The sequence below is a fragment of the Chlamydotis macqueenii genome, chromosome 1 (genome assembly GCF_036417535.1).
Source record: "Chlamydotis macqueenii isolate bChlMac1 chromosome 1, bChlMac1.mat, whole genome shotgun sequence".
NCBI classification, from domain to species: Eukaryota; Metazoa; Chordata; class Aves; order Otidiformes; family Otididae; genus Chlamydotis; species Chlamydotis macqueenii.
This window is the reverse complement of record NC_141556.1, coordinates 184,293,602-184,311,567: the sequence shown is the minus strand read 5'-3', so window position 1 is coordinate 184,311,567 and position 17,966 is coordinate 184,293,602. Positions and strand designations below refer to the sequence as shown.

General features: G+C 47.9%; 2 protein-coding genes and 2 non-coding genes across 5 annotated transcripts in view; 3 read left to right on the top strand and 1 right to left on the bottom strand.

The window, feature by feature from the left end:
* The first annotated feature begins 847 nt into the window (after nt 1–847).
* Nucleotides 848–5,217, top strand: TPT1 (tumor protein, translationally-controlled 1). Its single transcript, XM_086771823.1, has 6 exons — nt 848–1,003; nt 1,355–1,428; nt 1,880–2,070; nt 2,823–2,928; nt 3,426–3,542; nt 4,981–5,217. Exons 1-6 carry the CDS (start codon nt 976–978, stop codon nt 4,981–4,983), a joined length of 519 nt encoding a protein of 172 aa, XP_086627949.1. The 5' UTR covers nt 848–975; the 3' UTR covers nt 4,984–5,217.
* LOC147602353 (small nucleolar RNA SNORA31) lies at nt 4,787–4,916 on the top strand. Its single transcript, XR_015257588.1, has one exon. It is a non-coding gene; the product is annotated as a small nucleolar RNA SNORA31 (small nucleolar RNA).
* A 711-nt stretch (nt 5,218–5,928) lies between the features above and the next one.
* Nucleotides 5,929–6,064, top strand: LOC147602352 (small nucleolar RNA SNORA31). Its single transcript, XR_015257589.1, has one exon. It is a non-coding gene; the product is annotated as a small nucleolar RNA SNORA31 (small nucleolar RNA).
* A 9,410-nt stretch (nt 6,065–15,474) lies between these two features.
* Nucleotides 15,475–17,966, bottom strand: part of GTF2F2 (general transcription factor IIF subunit 2) — a 96,569-nt gene continuing 94,077 nt past the window's right edge. For both annotated transcript variants that reach the window (XM_086771822.1, XM_086771821.1), the window contains one exon: nt 15,475–16,362. In XM_086771822.1, the coding sequence (XP_086627948.1) occupies nt 16,243–16,362 (120 nt within the window). In that variant the 3' untranslated portion in view covers nt 15,475–16,242. The remainder of the gene's footprint in view (nt 16,363–17,966) is intronic.

Genomic DNA, 17,966 nt, shown 5'->3' with positions numbered 1-17,966 from the left:
TCTACATTTATTTCAAGTGTGACATGCTGCTGCAGAAAACTGTGTGTGCAAGCGGGAAAAAAAAGACGCCTAGCTACTGTCCTCGACGTCCTTCTGCCTTTCATCTTGACCCTGACTGCTGGGCTTACTCTCACTTATCTGTGGAAAAACAAGAAAAATATACCTGGAAAAATACAAAAAATATACCTGCCCAAGTCAGTCCTTCTGCAAGCACAGAAGTGATCTCTCTGAGCACACCCAACTCGATTTATCTGAGGGAGCACTAACGGGAAGACTCTAAGAGGTTCTTAATTATCTGTCCATTAAAAAAATACCATTCATTTGGAGAAGGCACAGCACTGGGCACAGTGAATACACATCAGGGCCTTCACAAGGTGCCAGGAGCCCCTCAGCAGCCAGTGAGCAGAGCCCCCATTGCAGCAGTCCTTGCAGGAGATGGAGGTGACGGCGGGGACACCCCGTGGGTGAGAAGGCAGCAGCCGGAGGCGGTCGGGGCAGCCGGTAACACACCTTATCCGGCAGCTGATGGCGTGATCACAGCAGGTGACATGGTGGCACCCCCGGCCGCGGCGGGAAACACGTAGCAGCCCTTCCTTCGAGATGCCTGAGGGTGGCTCGGGACCCCGGCTGAAGGCGAAGAGGCTTGGCCTTCCACTGCGGCCCCCCCGACCCCTCAGCACAGGCAGGCAGACAGCCGTCCCCCACCTCCCGGCCGCTCCTCGCCCCTAGGCCGCTCTACCGGCTTCCCAACGCCCGCTCCCGCCCAGCGGCCGCGCGGTGGCGCCGCGCGGAGGGAGGGAGGGAGGAAGGGGGGGCGGGGGAGGAGGAGGAGGAGGGCGCGCATGCGCGGTGACGCGCCGGGACGTGCCCGCTATATGAGCTCCGGCAGGCGCTGACTCGGCCCTTTCCGCCTCGCTCCCGCCCGCTCTCGGGTCGCTGCGCAGAGACCCGCGCCGCCACCCCGCCACCGCCGCCATGATCATCTACCGGGACTGCATCAGCCGTAAGGGCGGCGGCGCCGCACGGGGAAGGGGAACGGGACGGGAGGGGCGGGCGGGCGGTTGGTTGCTCCGTTTTTCGGTCCGGGGAAGCGGCGGGCCGCAGCTTGGGCCCGGCCGCTGGGCCCGGCGGCGCCGCGCATGTGCAGTGCGGGTTGGGGCGGACGGGGACGGTCGAGGAGCGCCCGGGCCGAGGCCGCGGGGCCCAGGCTGAAACGCCGGCCCCGGCGGTGGGGGCGAGGGGAAACCGGGAGCGGAGCGTGTCCCGGAAGGGCGGTGAGGGGAAGGTGGTTGCGGAGGGCGAGGCTGACGCGGCGGCGCCCGCCTCTATGTGTGTGTCTGTCCCCACCCCGCAGAGGACGAGATGTTCTCGGACATCTACAAGATCCGGGAGGTGGCGAACGGCCTGTGCCTGGAAGTGGAGGGGAAGGTGAGTGGCCCGCCCGCCCCGAGGAGAGGGTGGGGGGAGGCAGGCAGGCCGGCCTCGCCGCGGTGAGTCAGGGCCCGGCTGCTGCGTGGAGCTGGGCCCGTGGCGGAGGCAGGGCGTGGGGAGAGTGGGCTGCTTTCTTTGCGAGGGGCCCCGGAGGGGGAGACGCACCGTGGCCTGGCGCCTGTGGCCGAGGCAAGGCCGGCTACCGCTGCAAGTGGGGCATGAGAGGGCCCAGGGTGGCTCGGCTGGAATGCTGGTGGTGTAACGAAGCTGTGGTCAGGCACTGGGGTAGGAGCTGGGCTTAAGAAATCTGTGCTCGGGCTGCAGTCAGATTCCTTGCACTTAACTCTGGCTCTGAAATCATGCCCTGCTGTCAGGTCATAGATGTGTAAGAGCGGTAGTGTTAAGGTTTTTGCAGAGCCGTTAAGTGTTTTGATGTCTCTAAATCTAGATGGTCACCAGGACAGAGGGTCAAATTGATGACTCTCTAATTGGTGGCAATGCCTCTGCTGAAGGTCCTGAGGGAGATGGAACAGAAGCCACAGTCATAACTGGTGTTGATATAGTAATAAACCACCACCTTCAAGAAACCAGCTTTACAAAAGAATCCTACAAGAAGTACATCAAGGACTACATGAAAGCGTAAGTATTGGTAGGCTCTTTCTTTAAATGAGATTGCAAAATTGTTAGGTTGTAGAGATTTTAAAAACAGTGTTGAACTTTATTTGTAATAGGTGTTAGTTCTGATACAGGTGCCAAACTGGCTGTGAACATCAATAATGTCTTAATACTTGGCAAAACTGGGCCTCTAAGAGTTGATATTGGAATATCTAAGTTTATCTTGGCTGAGTAGAGGACTTGATCATGTGCTTTGGACACTATTTGTAACCTTGCTGTTTTGTAACCTTGCTGTTTTCTTCCTGATTCCACTGTGCTAAACTTTCATGGGGAAAGGTGTGGGGTGGTGGAGAAAGAAAAGCTTCCTGAAGCTAACTTGACATTTTAAATGTTCAAATATAATCTGATTAAGTGGAACTTTTTGCTAATTTAAGGTATAATTTATGTTGTTCAATGTTTAATGTGTTAGCATTAAAGGTGAAAACACTTTCTGGATGATAGTGATGGATAGTAGTCCTGATGCTGTGGAAATGGCTTGCTGATTTTTGTTTACCACTAGCCAAGAAGTAAAATGAGCTTGGTATGTGTGGCAGGTACTGTTCTGCTAAGTTACTAGCAAAATTATCAAAAATCTGGGGGGCTTTGAGTGGGGGAGAGAAACAGCAAAATCAAATAGTTTGACTGCCAGTAACTCTTTCTGCTATGATGTGATGCTGCACAGTGAAGTTATTGGACTAGAACATGTTTTTAGAGTTTTTTCTTTTTGCCCCTTCCAGAATCAAAGCCAGACTTGAGGAACACAAGCCAGAGAGAGTAAAGCCTTTCATGACAGGGGCTGCAGAACAAATCAAACACATCCTTGCTAACTTCAAAAACTACCAGGTAATAAAACTTACGTCTCCTTACAGCAGTTTGGCAGTGACAGAAAGTGTGATTGGTTCATCTGCTGAACTAGCTTGTAGGGAGTTTTGAGGACTCCTGTTGTAAGGACATCTAATTTGCCCTTCTCTGAGAGTATTAGAGGCTCTGAGAGTCAAGGAGGAGAAACAGCAAAAAGCTCTTAGGTGTTTGGGGATCTCATTTTAACTTGCAATGCTTGTAGTCAACTACATTTGGAGTTACTGCGATTTGGGACTGGTGGAGTTAGACTTGTAAGATAGATACAGCAGGGCCCAAGTGACCTTACTCTACTGTTCATAGCACAGTGTGGTAAAGTTACGTGGTACCAAAATGGACAAGCTGCAGAAAGCAAAATCCCTGCAGCTGGTCAGGGAGACCTTTAAACTGAACTAGTAGATATTACAGCGTTCTTATATAAAAAGGCACCTTTTCCTGGCACTTTTGCTCATTAAATGTCTCAGTAACACATTTCTCTCAAGTTCTTTGTAGGAGAGAACATGAATCCAGATGGCATGGTGGCTCTCCTGGATTTCCGTGAGGATGGTGTGACCCCATATATGATTTTCTTTAAGGACGGCTTAGAAATTGAGAAATGTGTAAGTACTGACCTGAGTTGGGTGAATGTGCCTAACTCCACAATTAGCTCTTTCAGTGCACCACTTGTTCTGCTGTATCCCTGTTAAAGCTGAACATTAGCTGCCAGTTTAAAAACTTAAAGTTCGTGTAAGTACAGCCAAATTGCCGCTTCGTATTCCACAAAGTGGCTGAAACTTCCCTTGTGTCCTGTTCATTTATATTGAAAGGGGACATAGTTTCACTGCAATGATTCATAGTAACTACATAGCTAAGAAAGGCAGAAAGAGTAGCCTTGGTGAGGTGTGTGTGATTGATAATGTTTTTAAAGTATTAGGTTAAAGATAACGTTCTCTGAAACAGAGCACTTCTACTGCCCCTCTTGTGAGCATTAATTCTGAAGTACCTTACATGGTTGCATTCTGTCTTCTTTCGCTTAGTCTGATGCCCTTATTTTGTTATGCAAGAACGATCTGCTAAAGTATTGCCCTAAATTTGGGAACACGGTAATACTTGACAGACTATTTAACCTTATTCTGTCTGGAATCTCCAATTACCTGAGCTCAGACAGCTCCCGTGGTTTACTTTATCTTTAACTACTCTATGCTGGAATGTGGTTGCAACAGAACAGTATTTGGAGCCCAACACTTGGGTTTTTTTGGCTTATTCGGAGAGCTGTGGAATTTGCTGCAGACTAGCAGTGTGGGATCACCAATTGCTTTGCCCAGTCATTGCGGACTTATGAAGTCTGTTTATAGCCAGCTAAATTTATCTGTAAAGCCTTTCGGGCTTTCTGGTATGCAAGTCACGTAAAAGATGAACCAACTTCTAGTGTGGAGCAGTAGCCCAACTAAAGGAACACTCTTATTGGCCAAAATGGACACACCACCTCATGCAGCTTGACTGAAGGGCCCTATCTGTCCTGGGCTCTAGAACAGGTACCCTGGAAGGTACCTCCTCAGAGCAGAAGCTTGTGTGCATCTCCCGTGCTTGGGCAGACCTTTTGGATGTGTAATTTGGGTAACTCCATCTGCTTCAAGATGGAGTAAAAGAATAGTAGCAGAGTGTTCCAGTGGGCAAAAAACTGTTCTAGCTTCTTGGTACAGCTCTTGAAAAAGATAGCCTGGACATTGCAAGCTTCAGTAATTTGTTCAGGACATGCTCTTATTTCAGAGGAAATCTGTCAAGCAGAAAGGGTGGGGAAGGGCATCTTGCCTGGCTTGCTCAGCAGCTGATGCCAGTTGCTCTGTATGATTGTAAAAATGCTCAGCATCCTCTGATAGACCATGAGCACTTTTCCTGTTGCTCTCTGGTTTGCACTAAGATGCAAAAAAAACTTCCTTGCGCTTTCTGCCTGCCTGACTGTGGCAGCTCAGATTGAATTAGGGAATACACAGATAAATTACAGAAACTTACCTGACTGTCATGACCTTGAACTAACACTTGCTACTCTTGTTTCAGTAACAAATCAAACAGTATGGTTTTGGATCACCCGTCTTCATAGCTGGCTGCTGTTTCTTCTTCATCGGCACAACACCAGGAATTGGCAATGTCTTAACAACTGGACTGATGTCATCTTGAGCTTTATTCACTTGTTTTGACCCTGATTTGGAGTGGAGGCATTGTTTTAAAAAGAAAAAAAATCAAACCCAAACATCTATCATGTAGGTTGTCTAAAATAAAACTCATTTAAACCCATTCTAGGTAATGCTTTTTGATCTAGTGTGTTTTTAGGGTGGCTTGCAGGAGAGGTTGCCGCAAGATGTTTGTCCAAGGATTTGGTACTGTCAGTAGCATAGCCTGGTCCTAGAGTGCTACAACCTGTCTCCAAACAGACCTCGCGCAGTTTCTACCTGTGGCATTGGAATGCAAGAGCAGGCTGAGGGAAGTAAGGCGAAGCTCAAGAAATGTCGTCATAGTGGAACGGACCTTCATCTTTCACGATTACACAGAGAAAGATGGATCTCTGGAAGATACCGAAATTAATTTAAAAAACCCAGCAGAATGGAGTATGTGCAACTCAAGCTGAGTGCTGGCTAAGCTTTGCCAGACAAGGATACCTGAGCCTGTCCTCAGTTGTAGTATGACTTCAGGATTAAGGTAGGAGGATGGATAGAGCACTATCTATGCCAGCACTCTTATCTGAGCCCAGGTGGTGTGGGAATTTTTTTTTTCTCCCCCCAACAACCTGGCTGTGATATTGGCTCCTCTGTATTTTGACAGCCATTCAGGAGCAGATTAACTAGGACTCAGTTGAGTGACAGGATTTTTGGGTTTTTCTGTACTTGCCTTCTCCTTGGAGAAAAATGTTGGAATGGCTTAGCCCTGTCCTAGGCTTATTACAAAGCAGGAGCATGTCTGGGCTGGAGCCTTACCCCAGTATTTATAACTTGTGTTCCTCAGTAGGAGATGCATCTGTTTGACAGACCTGGAGCAAACAGCCATTGCTTCTCTGGTTCTTCCTGAGATGCAACAGTAACAGGTTCCTTGCGCTTTCTACCTGTCTGACCTTGTGGCAGTCTGGATTGAATAAAGGAACACAAACACCTTCACAGAGCCCCAACTGGTGCATGGGGGTTTGTGTTGCTGCTGACAAAATGATTGTGTGAGTGCCTGGCAGGGAAGTTGCCTCGGACTGCAAACCATTACCTGTTTCCTAGTGCAGTGATGGCAGAGGTGTAGGAGGCTAAGCTGTCTGAAAGGAGAGGGCATGACCGTGACCTGCTCAGCAGCTGTTGATCTGTGTGACCTCAGGCCTCTGCTTCAGAGTTTTAGCATCTTTGTTCTCCTGTGTTGGTTTTTAGCCCCTGGCGCCAGAGGGCTGAGGTGGAGGTAGGTTTCTGCAGGGGTGAGATATGCGCAGCAGCAGGCGGGAGGAGTGAGATACTGTCTGTGGAAGTGGGAGTGCAGTGTGCCCTAGTTATCTCGGAGGTTCCTGTCTGGTTTAAACACACCCTATTTTAGTGCTATGAGAACTTCATTTCCATACCTTTTTTTTCAGCTTTCCCAAGAGAGGTCTTGGGCCAGCTGTGCTTCTGGCTGAGGTACAACTTTGGTGTAATCTGAGCAATATAAACTAATGCTCTGCTTTCACCCAGTGGGGCTGAAAGGGAGGGAGCCGGGTTCAAAGTCTAAATAAAATCACTGTGAGCCAGTTCTCCCTCTCCTTCCAGAGGAATTGTTCCATGGGGCCAGGTGAGAATGTTACCTCACCCTTCCTGTTGCATCTTTGTGAAAAAGTAGGAGCCTTAAAGGAAGGGGAGAGTAAGCACTTCCTTAATTTGAGACTGCTTGGTGGATTAAGCTTAGTGTGGGCAGGGCAGTGCTTGCATGGCCATGCAGCCTCCAAGAACCCTGACACCCATTTCTGGTGAGACAAAGTGTTTAAAATTGAGTGGAGCTGGGATGTGGGAGTGAAATTGCCTCTTCCTCCCTGCCTGGCTGCTTGGGTAGTTATGTGGAGGCTGTGAACAAGCCTGGAGCAAATAGCTGTGTGACAGCTGTGTGCAAATGATGAGGTGCTGCTTTGAAAAGCAGGTGCTTAAAAGTGTGATGAGCATGGCCTCGCTGTTAGGTTGAATGGCTTATGTCAAATTGCATGCCATCCTGTCTGCTCTGGGCTAATTGGGATATTTAATTGCTGTGTGCAAACATGCTTAACTAGTGGCTTACACGCTCTTGCTGATCTCATGCTTGTCTGTGTGGTGGAGCCTCTGATGAGAAGTTTCCCTTCAGCATGTTGTAAGAAAGCGTCAGTTCAAAGGCTCTTGAGATGCAAGATTTTGTTGTGCTGCTCTCTCTAGTGAGCTGCAAGAGATGTGGTTTTGCTGCTGGCTGCACAACGCTTTCCAGAAATGTCCTGCTGCCTTCATTTTCTCAGGGTAAAGGGCAAGTCTTGCTGCTCTGCAGTGTCAAGCTTGCCAGGCACCAGGGAGGAGAGGTTAAGCTGTACTTGGTGGCAGGGAAGGACTGTGGCAGTGACAAGCAGGGTGAGGTAAGGACAGGATCCAGCTCCTTGTGTTGGGAGCTGCTACATGCTGTTAAGTGGGAGGCCCGTGGCTGGTAAATGTACTTTTCAACCGCCTGTGACGCAACTCTGAGTTGGAAATGAAGTCAGTGTATTTCCTTGTAACACAATTCCTCCTCCTCTGGCCTCTCTTCACTTCAAGCAGCTGTTTCCTGGGGCTGAAAAGCTGAATTTTTTTTGAGAAGGCATGGCTCTGTACTGCTGTAATGCTACAGCTTTGGAGTTACTAAGTTGATAGAAATCCCCCATCACAACAGATTACCCTGGCGCTGCTTAAACACAGCCCGGACTGAAGGACAGCTTTAAAACCTATCCCCATCTTGTTTTAAAACACATGTTTATCAGGCTTGTATCTCACATTCCTGGGGAGATATTTTCCGTGGCTGGAAGTGTTGTGGAGTTGGGAAGGATCCAAATAACTTTCCCCCTGAGCCTTTTGGAGTGGGTTAAGCAGCTGGGTAGAAACCTTTTGTCTGCATGCTCAGATCTCGCCCTGTGTGGGGCCAGGAGGCTGCTCCTGCACCCACCATGAGCCAGCTGCTGGCAGGGGAAGGAAGGCTGATTGCTTATAAAGAGGAGAGAAATCTTCCTCCTTTAGTTTTGTATTTTTGTGGTTAAAGGAGTGGTGTTTTGGGGCTGGAGGAAGCAGCTACTGTGCTGGGTATGTGTCCCGTGGTACCCTTGGCCTCTTGCCCTCCCACCCCGCTGCTCCTCCTCAATGCCTGCACTTTGTCTCACAGTTTTGCTGCCCCAGCTTGGTTTTGGCCCATCTACAAATCCACTCTTTTTTGCCCTCTCAAAGCATCCCTGCAACATCTCCAGCCCACAGCCTGGTGCAGGGGTTCAGCCAAGCTGTGGTGAAAAATCCCACCTCTCATGGACCAGTGACTGTACTGTTAATATCCAAACGCTGCTGCAGCAGCTTGTTGCTCCTTGGTCGTCTGCTTTGAGGAGAAAGGGTACAGGTTTAGGGATGTTCATGCAATGAAGGGAACATCTAGTGTGCTGGGAGAGGTGCTGGTGGGGCCATGGGAGCTGGGTACCCCTGTTGCCCCCTTTTAGGTTCCCAGCCGAGCCAGCCTGGGTGGGTGATGGTCCTGGAGCCTTGTGCAGCCCTCAGCCTTGGCACAAGGAGGGAGAACCTGTGAAGGGAAAGTTAAATGAATGGATGTGGGGAACAGTGTTAGTTTGTTTTGGTTTTTACTTGCTTTAGCTCAAGGCCAGGAGGAACTTACTATAAGCTTAGGACATGAGTATTATCAGAGAAGCCTAGATAATTAAAAAAAAAAATTAAGAAGCTGCAACTTGTTCCCTTCCCTTAGCAAGTCTCTGACTGTTGAGCTGGCTCAGGCCAGCCTGCTGCAGTCCTGACAATGTTTTCAGTGACAGCTGTCTAGGGAGGATGCTTTCATTAACCAGTGACAGTGTCTGCATCAGGATACCTCTGCTTGCTTGCATGCTCCTGCTGGCTTGGAGCAGGTGAGACTCCTCCGCTCCCGTGGACCTCTGGCTGTGCCTCAGCTCTGCAACCATTTCCCTGGGATGCTACTGCTGTTGTAAACTGGGATGTTTTGCCCTGTGGCAGCTGGCAAGTAAATCTGTGGTGCAGCTAGCCCACAGCAGGAGAGCAGTAATTAAACACCATGTTCATTTAGCTTGTAGATAAATGTCTCATTGGGAGGGGGGGGGGGGGGGAAAGCCAGGCCAGCGAAACCTGAAAGTCTTTGCCATATACAGACCAAAATCCATTGCTAGGAGTGCAATCATGCTGGTTTGTGGTCCCTGTGCCTTGGCTGCTTTTTGGTTGAAGCCATAGCTGGAAACTGCTGTGCAAACTGGCTGGCGGCCTGGGGAAGCCTCTTTTCACTGCCGGCAGCCCTGTAAGTGCGTTCTGCAGGAATTGCAGTAGGGTGCTGTTGAGGATGCACATGGCTGCTGGGTGTTTCGAGCCATTAGAGCTGCATTTGTCATCCTCCACTTCTGGCAGAAAGGAGCCAAACACCATAGGAGGAGTTTTTAAGACTCTTCTGGTGTGTGATGCCAACCTGGCCAGTGAGGCAGTGGCTGAACACAGTGAGAAAAATGATGAGCAAGTGTTTGTCTGCAGCCCTCCAGTTATCCTGTGAGTGAACAGCTGGGATTCACCTCCCTGTCCCCAACCAGCAGCGGTGGGAGGAAGCACTGCTGGCATTTGAGTGGCCTCCTTTCCTCCCATCCTCAGCAAGGTGTGGGCATGCTGGAAGCCCTGCCAAAGCAATGCAGCTGTTTGGTTTTGTTGGGTTTTGGGGTTTTATTCCTCCCCCCCCCGCCACCCCAGGGAATGCCTGAAAAAAATTAGGTGTCCAAAAAGGATTTAAGGATTAGCTTCTGAGTAGTCCTGTGTTGTGGTTTATCCCTAGTCACCACAGAGCTTCTTGCTCGCTCTCCCTGTCCCCAGCGGGATGGGGGAGAGAACTGGGAATAAAAGAAAACTCGTGGGTTGAGATGAAGACAGTTTACTAGAATAGCAAAGGAAAACTAAAATAATATAAATATAAGGATATATATTATATAAATATATATATAAGGATATATATAAATATACTGTAACATACACCATGAATGATACATGATTTCTCACCACCTGATGTCCCAATACCTGATATAGCCTGTCCTGAGCAGCAAGCAAAGGAGTGAAAGGGAGGCAGCAAGGTAGAGTGATGCCCCACCCCCCCTTGGCCAACCCCCACTTATATACTAAGCATGATGTTTATGGCATGGAATATTCTCTTTGGCCAGTTTGGGTCAATTATTCTGTATGTCCTTCTCCCAGCCTCCTGCATCTCCACATCAGGGAGACCTGGAAAGCTGGATGGTGTCCTTGTTCTCATTAGCAACAACTCATATCATCAGGGTGTTTATCAACATTCTTCACATACAAAGTACAAAACACACCAGCTACTGAGAGGAAAATTAACTCTGTCCCTGCTGAAACCAGGACATCCAGAAAAGGCCACGTAAAGCTGGTTGCTCCGTGTTTACTGTGGATGCTCAGCTTGCAAAACCCCACTGTTGCTACTGGAATAGTCTGGTTCAAGGGTGGAGGTTCATCTCTGCCTACAGCTGTGTCTGCACCTGAGCCAGGCCCTGCCAGTGGAGGCAGGGAGGGATGATTTCTCTGTCTCCTGCAGCTGTGTGGTTGCTGTGGGCTGCAGCAATAAAACTGCCCGTAGTTGCTGGTGCTTGGTCAAGCTGCCCACAACAAGGGATTTAAGGGGGTCAGCGCAGCCCTTCTCCCATTGCCTTTGGCAACCGATTCCTGGCAGTGTGTGCTGTCTGGTTCACCTGTAGTGGCGGGGCTAAGAGTGCTTTGACCCTCAGAAACCCACTTGATTTTTAAGCTGAACGGGCAAGATAGCAGCTGCCCACAAGTAAAAGGGTTTTGTGTTCGTGGCTGCTTTGCTTACTGTGGGCCAGGCAGCTTTGGGAAGGACACAGGAGGAGGATCCCACAGCTGGGGGTGCTTGGGCTGGTGGATGCAGTGAGGCAGGCCTTGCCACTTGAGCCTCTTCTGTCACTGGAGTATAAATAGCCTCTTCCCAGGGCTGGGCTTGGCTGGTTGAGGGAGGCTCTCCAGGAATGCATGCTGGGTTTTATGTGAACCTCTCGGGCAGGGGGAAGAAAAAAAAAAGAAGACCTTAAATTAGATGTATAAAGCCCAGAGTGGGTTGGTCTGATTCCCTCCCCCAGTGCTATCAACCCTCACACCACAGACTGGTGGGGACACCTGGACAGGTGCAGGTATAGACCCAGGTGGCTGAGGAAGGACTGATGCTCCCTTTCCTTCCTTGGTTTTAATCAGGCTTTTGCCCTTGCCTGTTCCTCCTGTGCTCAGTACTTGGTTATCTGTCTTGCAGCTGCTGAAAGCCTTCTCTGCCTCCTGGAGGTGCTCAGGTCCCTGTGGAAATCCCACTTTCAAGAAAAAGCTCTAGAGGCAAAACTAGTTAATAGACCAGAGGTGAAAAGAAGCAGTCATTCCCTTCATTTCAAGATGGAAAGCCAAATACTGCAGCTTCTCCCATTTATTCACCTGTAATTGCAAATGCACTGCCTGCAAAAGCCCAAGTCCCCATGTGACACCGTCAGGAGCAGAAGGCCCCTTTCAGCCAACTGCACTCCTCCAAGGGATGTGTTTTGGCTGAGGTATGCCTAAGAGCAGTATGACCAGTACCAAGCAGCTTCTTGTGCTGTGATTTGCTGAGCTGGGCTAGACAACAGGGTAGCTGTAAGTTCAGCTGCTGGTGCTTGAATCTTGCTCATCATGCAAGACTTAAGTGATGTTCAACGGCACCCGTGTTCATTGACCCTCTGGCTTGGGCGTGCCCTGCGCTCCCTATCAAAAGGTATTTACCAATTCCCTACTCCAAAATGTGATGGACTGCAAAATTCTTGAGTTTGATGAGAGCTGAGTTTGACCTGCTTGAGCCAGACAAGAGATTTGAACCTTAAGACACTGGGTGCTTGGCTCTTCTCGAAAGGATCTTTCTTTCATCTTTCTGGAGTTTGCCATCCTGTGTGAATAATTAAGCACTCCTTGGGAAAGAGAAAGGCTGACCCCACAGACTGGTAGACACACATGAACTTGAGTAGGAGAGCCAAGAAAGAGTCCTCCAGTCCTGCTGCTGGTGTGAGAAATTGGGCAGGTTGTACCCAACCACAGCTCTTTGAAACACTCAAGAAGCGGAGCTGTATTCCAGGTGAGCCTGGAGCGATGGCTCAGCTCTGGTAACTGAAGAAGAAAAGAAGAAAAATTATTTGTTAGGAGTCAATAAATAGAGTGACTAATGAAAATGCCGCCTTGATGACAGGGACTTGTGAATGTGGGTGGGCATAGCTGACACACGCAGGAGGTGCGTTCGGTTGGAGCTGACTCTGAGCAGCTGGTGAAGACAATACGTAGCTGACTCAAAGCACAGCTGACTTTTATGGAAGAACCACTGGGATCGCAGCAGCGAGTGAGCACTGATCCCACCACGAGCTCTGCATCGAAGACATGGTGTTGGCAGCAGAGGTCTTGAAGTCACACAGCTTTCTGCTGGCCCATGGCTAATACTCATGGGCTGGCTGCAGGCAGATGTTTAGAACTGCAGGCCGGTGGGAGGGAAGCAGGGCAGCACTGGGACCAGCTTGTCCCATGTGCTGGTTCAAATCCACCCCACTTCCCCAGGCAGCAGTGTCAGCCCCCAGGTTCACACCTTCTCACCCATTCCCAGCTCACTGGCACGGGGATTTCTCTACTGGGGCAGCTCCATCACTGTCGCCTTGCACCATAAGCTGAGGCCCATGCTGCTACGGCCTGGGCTTACTGAGTATAAAATGTCTGATGACTCAAAGAACTGGTCATGCAGGAGAAGTAATGCCAGAGAGGACTCGCTTTTAATCTCATTTAATGGCGTTTAGCACATTGATATTTCTGCTCGTACCTATGGGACCTGCTCATGGCCCAGTGTTTTGACTACTGATATTCAATGACATCTGCATGAGTGGAGTTCAGCAGCGAGCAGAGACCGCAGCACATGGGAAGACCAGTAGGGAATCGGTGTTCGTCACTGCTGTGAGTTCAGAGTTTCAGTTAATCCAAATGTGGGGTCTGGGAATCAGACTTGAACGCCTACGAGCCTCCTCCTGTCATTTGGCAGATGGCAATCCTGCTAGAGCACTTGCATAAAGTCCCCTTGCAGAACAAGCGGACCAGAGCCGGAGAGTTTTTGCTGGTTATTATGTGCTGGATCCCAATGAGGTTACCCCAAATGCTAAATCATTATCGCAGCCTTGCATGAAGCTAGACCAGCCCTGCAGTACCTCGAGTTATTGCAAAATGGACAACGTGGGGCCCGTAGCAGCATGTCTACCCTGCTGCTTCTGGCTCTAGAGCAGTTTGTGCTGCAAGACCCCATCGCTTAGCTGCAGGCTGGATCATGACTTGCCAATGGCACCCAGCAACTCCTCCTCCATCCTTACTGTGTGCTCCCACCAGGCAGGAGGCAGCAGAGTCCTGGAATGCACAGCACAGGTCCCACTGTCAGCACAGGAGAGCATCTTTCATCCTCTTGGTCAGCATCCCTGCAGACGCGTTGTGCCCCTCTCATGCCACATGGATTTAGTGGCTGCTCTTGCTAAAATTCCAGTTGCACACTAAAAAGCTAGAAAGCCTTCAAAGTAATGCAAAAAGCAGGGGAAAAAAAAAGATGCTTCATGAGCTGCCTGGCTTCTAGACTGTCCATTTGATGTCTTTTCTTATTTTATCTTGGTGTAAATTTTCCCACTTGTTTTTCAAAATAGAATTTCCTCATTGTCCTGTTCCCCTTTTACGTTAAAAACTGGTGCTGCTCCAGAAAGGCACCTTGAAACATGGCACCTTGGCTTTCCTCAAGCTTTCTGTTGCTTGTTGGCTGAAAACTCCACTGCTCGTTTACTTCCAGCACTCTCCACATTTTTATTGGTGGCCATAAAAATACTTCTTTTTTTTTTTTTTATAAAAAACCCATAAAACCTATTAAAAATGGCATGTTCTGTACACTTTCCATTAATCCTGACTAGACCCTGTTTACCTTGTGCAAAGGCACTGTGCAGATCAATAAAATGCCTACTTAGTTCTTCTGGCATTTCATGCTGACTACATTGTCCCTCTCAACTGAAGACAAATTGTTAAGCAGGACACTCACATAAAACCAAAAATACAAGCAGATCCAAAATAGCTTCTTGCTAAGCTAATCCTGCTGGGGATCCCACTAAAGGGAAACTTTTCCCTCTGAAACAGCATGGTCATTTTCACCAGTGGCATTGAATTACAACACGACTAAATCAGGATTGGATGGCATTCCCCTGCATGGTTTTAGAAGATCATGTGCGGAGGAACACAAGGGAGAAGCTGACCTAGACTTTCTAGGTACCTTAGCTGCTCAAACAGGACATGAATCCAAGAAGAGCCTAGCTCATGAAAAGCAAGAGTTCTCATCCTACATGGTTGTGAACACCGGTCTCCGGAGGACTGGAACAGCATAAGGAAGACAGCAATGTGTGCAGGCTCTGGCTATTGCTGGGGAGCACATCATGTACCTCAGCAAAACACAAAAGCTGACTTCCTGGGTTCCTCTCAGCATCCTCAGATATCTCCCACAGCCATTAGCAAGCTGAGTCCCGCTCGTAGAGCCTAAGGAGACTGGAGTCAACAGCAATATTTATGAAAACATGTATACATGCATATCCCCGGAATGTGATCTGCTTTTCAAAAACTCTTAGTATTCCACCTCCTAGGAATTGGTCACTTCAGCCCACAGGAAGCTGAGCACCAGCAGGAAGCACATCTGTACAGAGACACCTACACAAACAATTCTAGAAAAATGAATTGAGCAAAACGAGAATGTGGGACTTATCCGTAAGGGGTCACAGTCGTTTTACAAACCTCCAAAGGCCTTCTGAAACATTCATTGCTTCCAAGTGGACCAATAATGCAATGTTTGCTTTTCACACAGACCTATTATTTTATTAGTGTGTGCAAAAGATGCACACATCTGAAGGACCTGAAGGAATGTGAAAGTTGTGCTATTAAACCTCACCTTCTACTTCATTTACAGGTATACTAATGAGTTTGTTTCCATGCTGTTTTCTTTGCTCTTTTTTCAACATAAAAGCTTTGAGAATATAATTAAATAGCCCAGTCCCATCTCTCTCCCTACTCCCTCCCAAAAAGGACGCTAAATAGACAACCCTTGCAATGTGCATTTCAAAAATGGGGGAACAGAGACACAGATGCATTAAGCAATCTTCCCCAAAACACACAGAAACCCAGTGGCAAAGTCAGCAATAAAAACATGATTTGAAAAAACGTCATACCTACACTATCTAAAACACAACGTGTCCAGTCAATAATGTAGAACATTGCATGATACAAATTAAAATAATGCTTTTATTGATATGCTTAAACGTAAAACATAGGTAACATCATAAAAACCAAACAAAAGATAAATCTATTCCTTGCTGTATCTAATAGACAGACATTTCTTTTTTTTTTCTAATCACTTGGAGGGGACTGTCATTTTCCCACTGACCTATGTATCAAACAGCCTTCGCTTTAGGGGGTCTGAACTGTGTTGATTTGTTCCCATGAAGTCTAAGGGTTATGATGAGCACCGCAGTTGTGCCTGTTTTTCCTAAAGCCTGATCCCCAAAGGAGCATCATGTCCGTTCCAACCAAACACTGCACAAAGGGTTGTGCATCTTTGCAGCCTTCCAGACAAAGCCCTGACAGATCCCAGCAGAAGTGAGGGTATCAACCTGGTTCTACTGGAATGCAAAACAGTTACGGGTTCCTCTAGGACACGTTTCCCTTCAAAGTCATCAAGGCTTGGAAAAGCCACAAAGCTACCAAGAAAAAGTAAGATTTGAGCTCAAAAGATTTCTAATAAAGATAAATCTAATACAAGTTTATTCTATAAATATTTTTTTTTTCCTGTCAAAAGACAAAACACTTATAGAAACATACAAGAAATATTCCTTGGGAAAAAAAATGAAGCTACAGAAAATTACAAAGTATCAGCTGCTTTAATTTAACTTGAACCTTGCAGAATTGCTCTGTGCTCAGTCCTGTCTGTAAACCCACCACGGTTCCCTCAGTGCAATCACTCCTATTCTCTCTTGCTTCGTGAACGCTTTTGTTAATCACTCTTATCTTCTCCTTGGTAGTGCCTGTATTCTGGCTTCAGCTCCCATGTGTTTTTGTGGGTCCCCTTCACGTTGTAGATGCCTATTTCTCTCAAAATTTCTTTCAAATATATCTGAAAGAAAACAAAAATTCAAATTATACAGGCAGGTGATTGCCACGGCTCCTACACGACGTCACACGAACCGCTCAATCACATTGGCTTGGTTCATAAGAATGACTTGGCAGACAGCAAGGTTGGCTGATCAGCAGTCACTTGTGCAATAACGACTCTGATAGACTTAAACCCCCCCGCATGCTAATTAGGGATTAAAGCAGCCTGGGTGTAATGCCCGGGCGCAAGCCCCAGGGATGCCGCAGGCAGCACCCAAGCCCCAGAGGAGATGGCTCCCCGGCAGTCCCTGTGCAGGGATGCGGAGAGGCAGGTACCAGCTAGACGGATGGATGCTTCATGGGCTGCCGAAACGCCTCCGGGAAGGTGATGCCGAGGTTACTGCAGACCTGCAGCAGCAGGGTGAGCTCACCCACGGGTGAGCTAGCCATACGCTTCCCAGTTCCGCTCTCAGAGTGCCAGCAAAATCAAAAGGCTCAGACATGCCCAATGTACCCCGAGTGTCAGACGCACAGTTGGTCTAAAAATCTGTGTGGTTACATTTCCCACACAACTGCGGAGGAGCAGGGACGCGGGCAGGCCTTCTGCCCTGAGAGCTCACTGCTGCCACAGACAGCGAGCTGTGCCAGTGGTGGGCTCCCTGGGGTGGTGGGACACAGCCACTGTGTGGGTCTGCACAGTGCCATTATTTCACACATCTTCTTCCTGCTGGAATTTATCCACCTGAGCTAAAAGCTCTTGGCTTTTCAGCTTCCTTGGGTTGGGATTATCTTGAAACTCCCTGCCTTATTTAGACCCCATCAAAGCCCTGAGCTGTTGGTTTTCATGCCATTTTGCAAAGCTTCAAGCATTTTATTATGGCCTCGTTTTCAGAGGAGAGCTGAGTAGCTGCCACAGGTTTTTCTAATACAGTCAAATATTTAGGCTAGAAAGAGAAATTTAAAAAAAAAACAAACAAGCAAAACTATGATAACCAGTAGTATAACCTTCCACACAAGACAGCTCACTAATATCAACCTCTTTTATGCTTTATAATAAACACCAGCGATTTGTTTCATTTTTTAAAGAGCCGTTTGCCTGCTTGTTTGTTTAAATATTAATCAGGACTGACTTGAGTGGATTGCCATGGCAACCACAGTCCACAGTTTAAGAATCCCCGCATTAAATTCATAATTGCTTTAGTTTGAGCAATTTAATCCTCTTTGAGTGCACATATTGAACTGGAATTACTGGAACCCTTGCATTTTCTGTACCTACAGTTCCACTAAGTTAAAATACCAACATACTCCAACTTATTAAAAAAAGCAAATATTCATTGACGACACAGGAAAAAAAAGAAAGGTTGATTGCCCAGTCTCTTTTTTACACTCTTCCCATTTTTTTGCTGAATGGAAAAGCTAGAAAATAAATAAAAACTATCTTCCCAGTCAGTAAAAGAGAAACTGATTGTTTCCTTCTCTCTAGGTACACATCAAAAAATTTACAAAGCAAAAAAATCCAGATCCCACACTAACGGTGATACTTTGTTTGGACTCATGGAGCAAAGTGGTTCTTAAAAATCTATCTCAAAGCAACGAGAGCGGTTTACAAGATCACTCTGTCCAACA

Excerpts from the sequence above, each read along its gene's own strand:
- TPT1 (XM_086771823.1), top strand. The coding sequence starts at position 976 with ATGATCATCTACCGGGACTGCATCAGCC. Across the intron at positions 2,071-2,822 it reads ATCAAGGACTACATGAAAGC|AATCAAAGCCAGACTTGAGG; the intron begins GTAAGTATTGGT and ends TGCCCCTTCCAG. Across the intron at positions 2,929-3,425 it reads CTAACTTCAAAAACTACCAG|TTCTTTGTAGGAGAGAACAT; the intron begins GTAATAAAACTT and ends ATTTCTCTCAAG.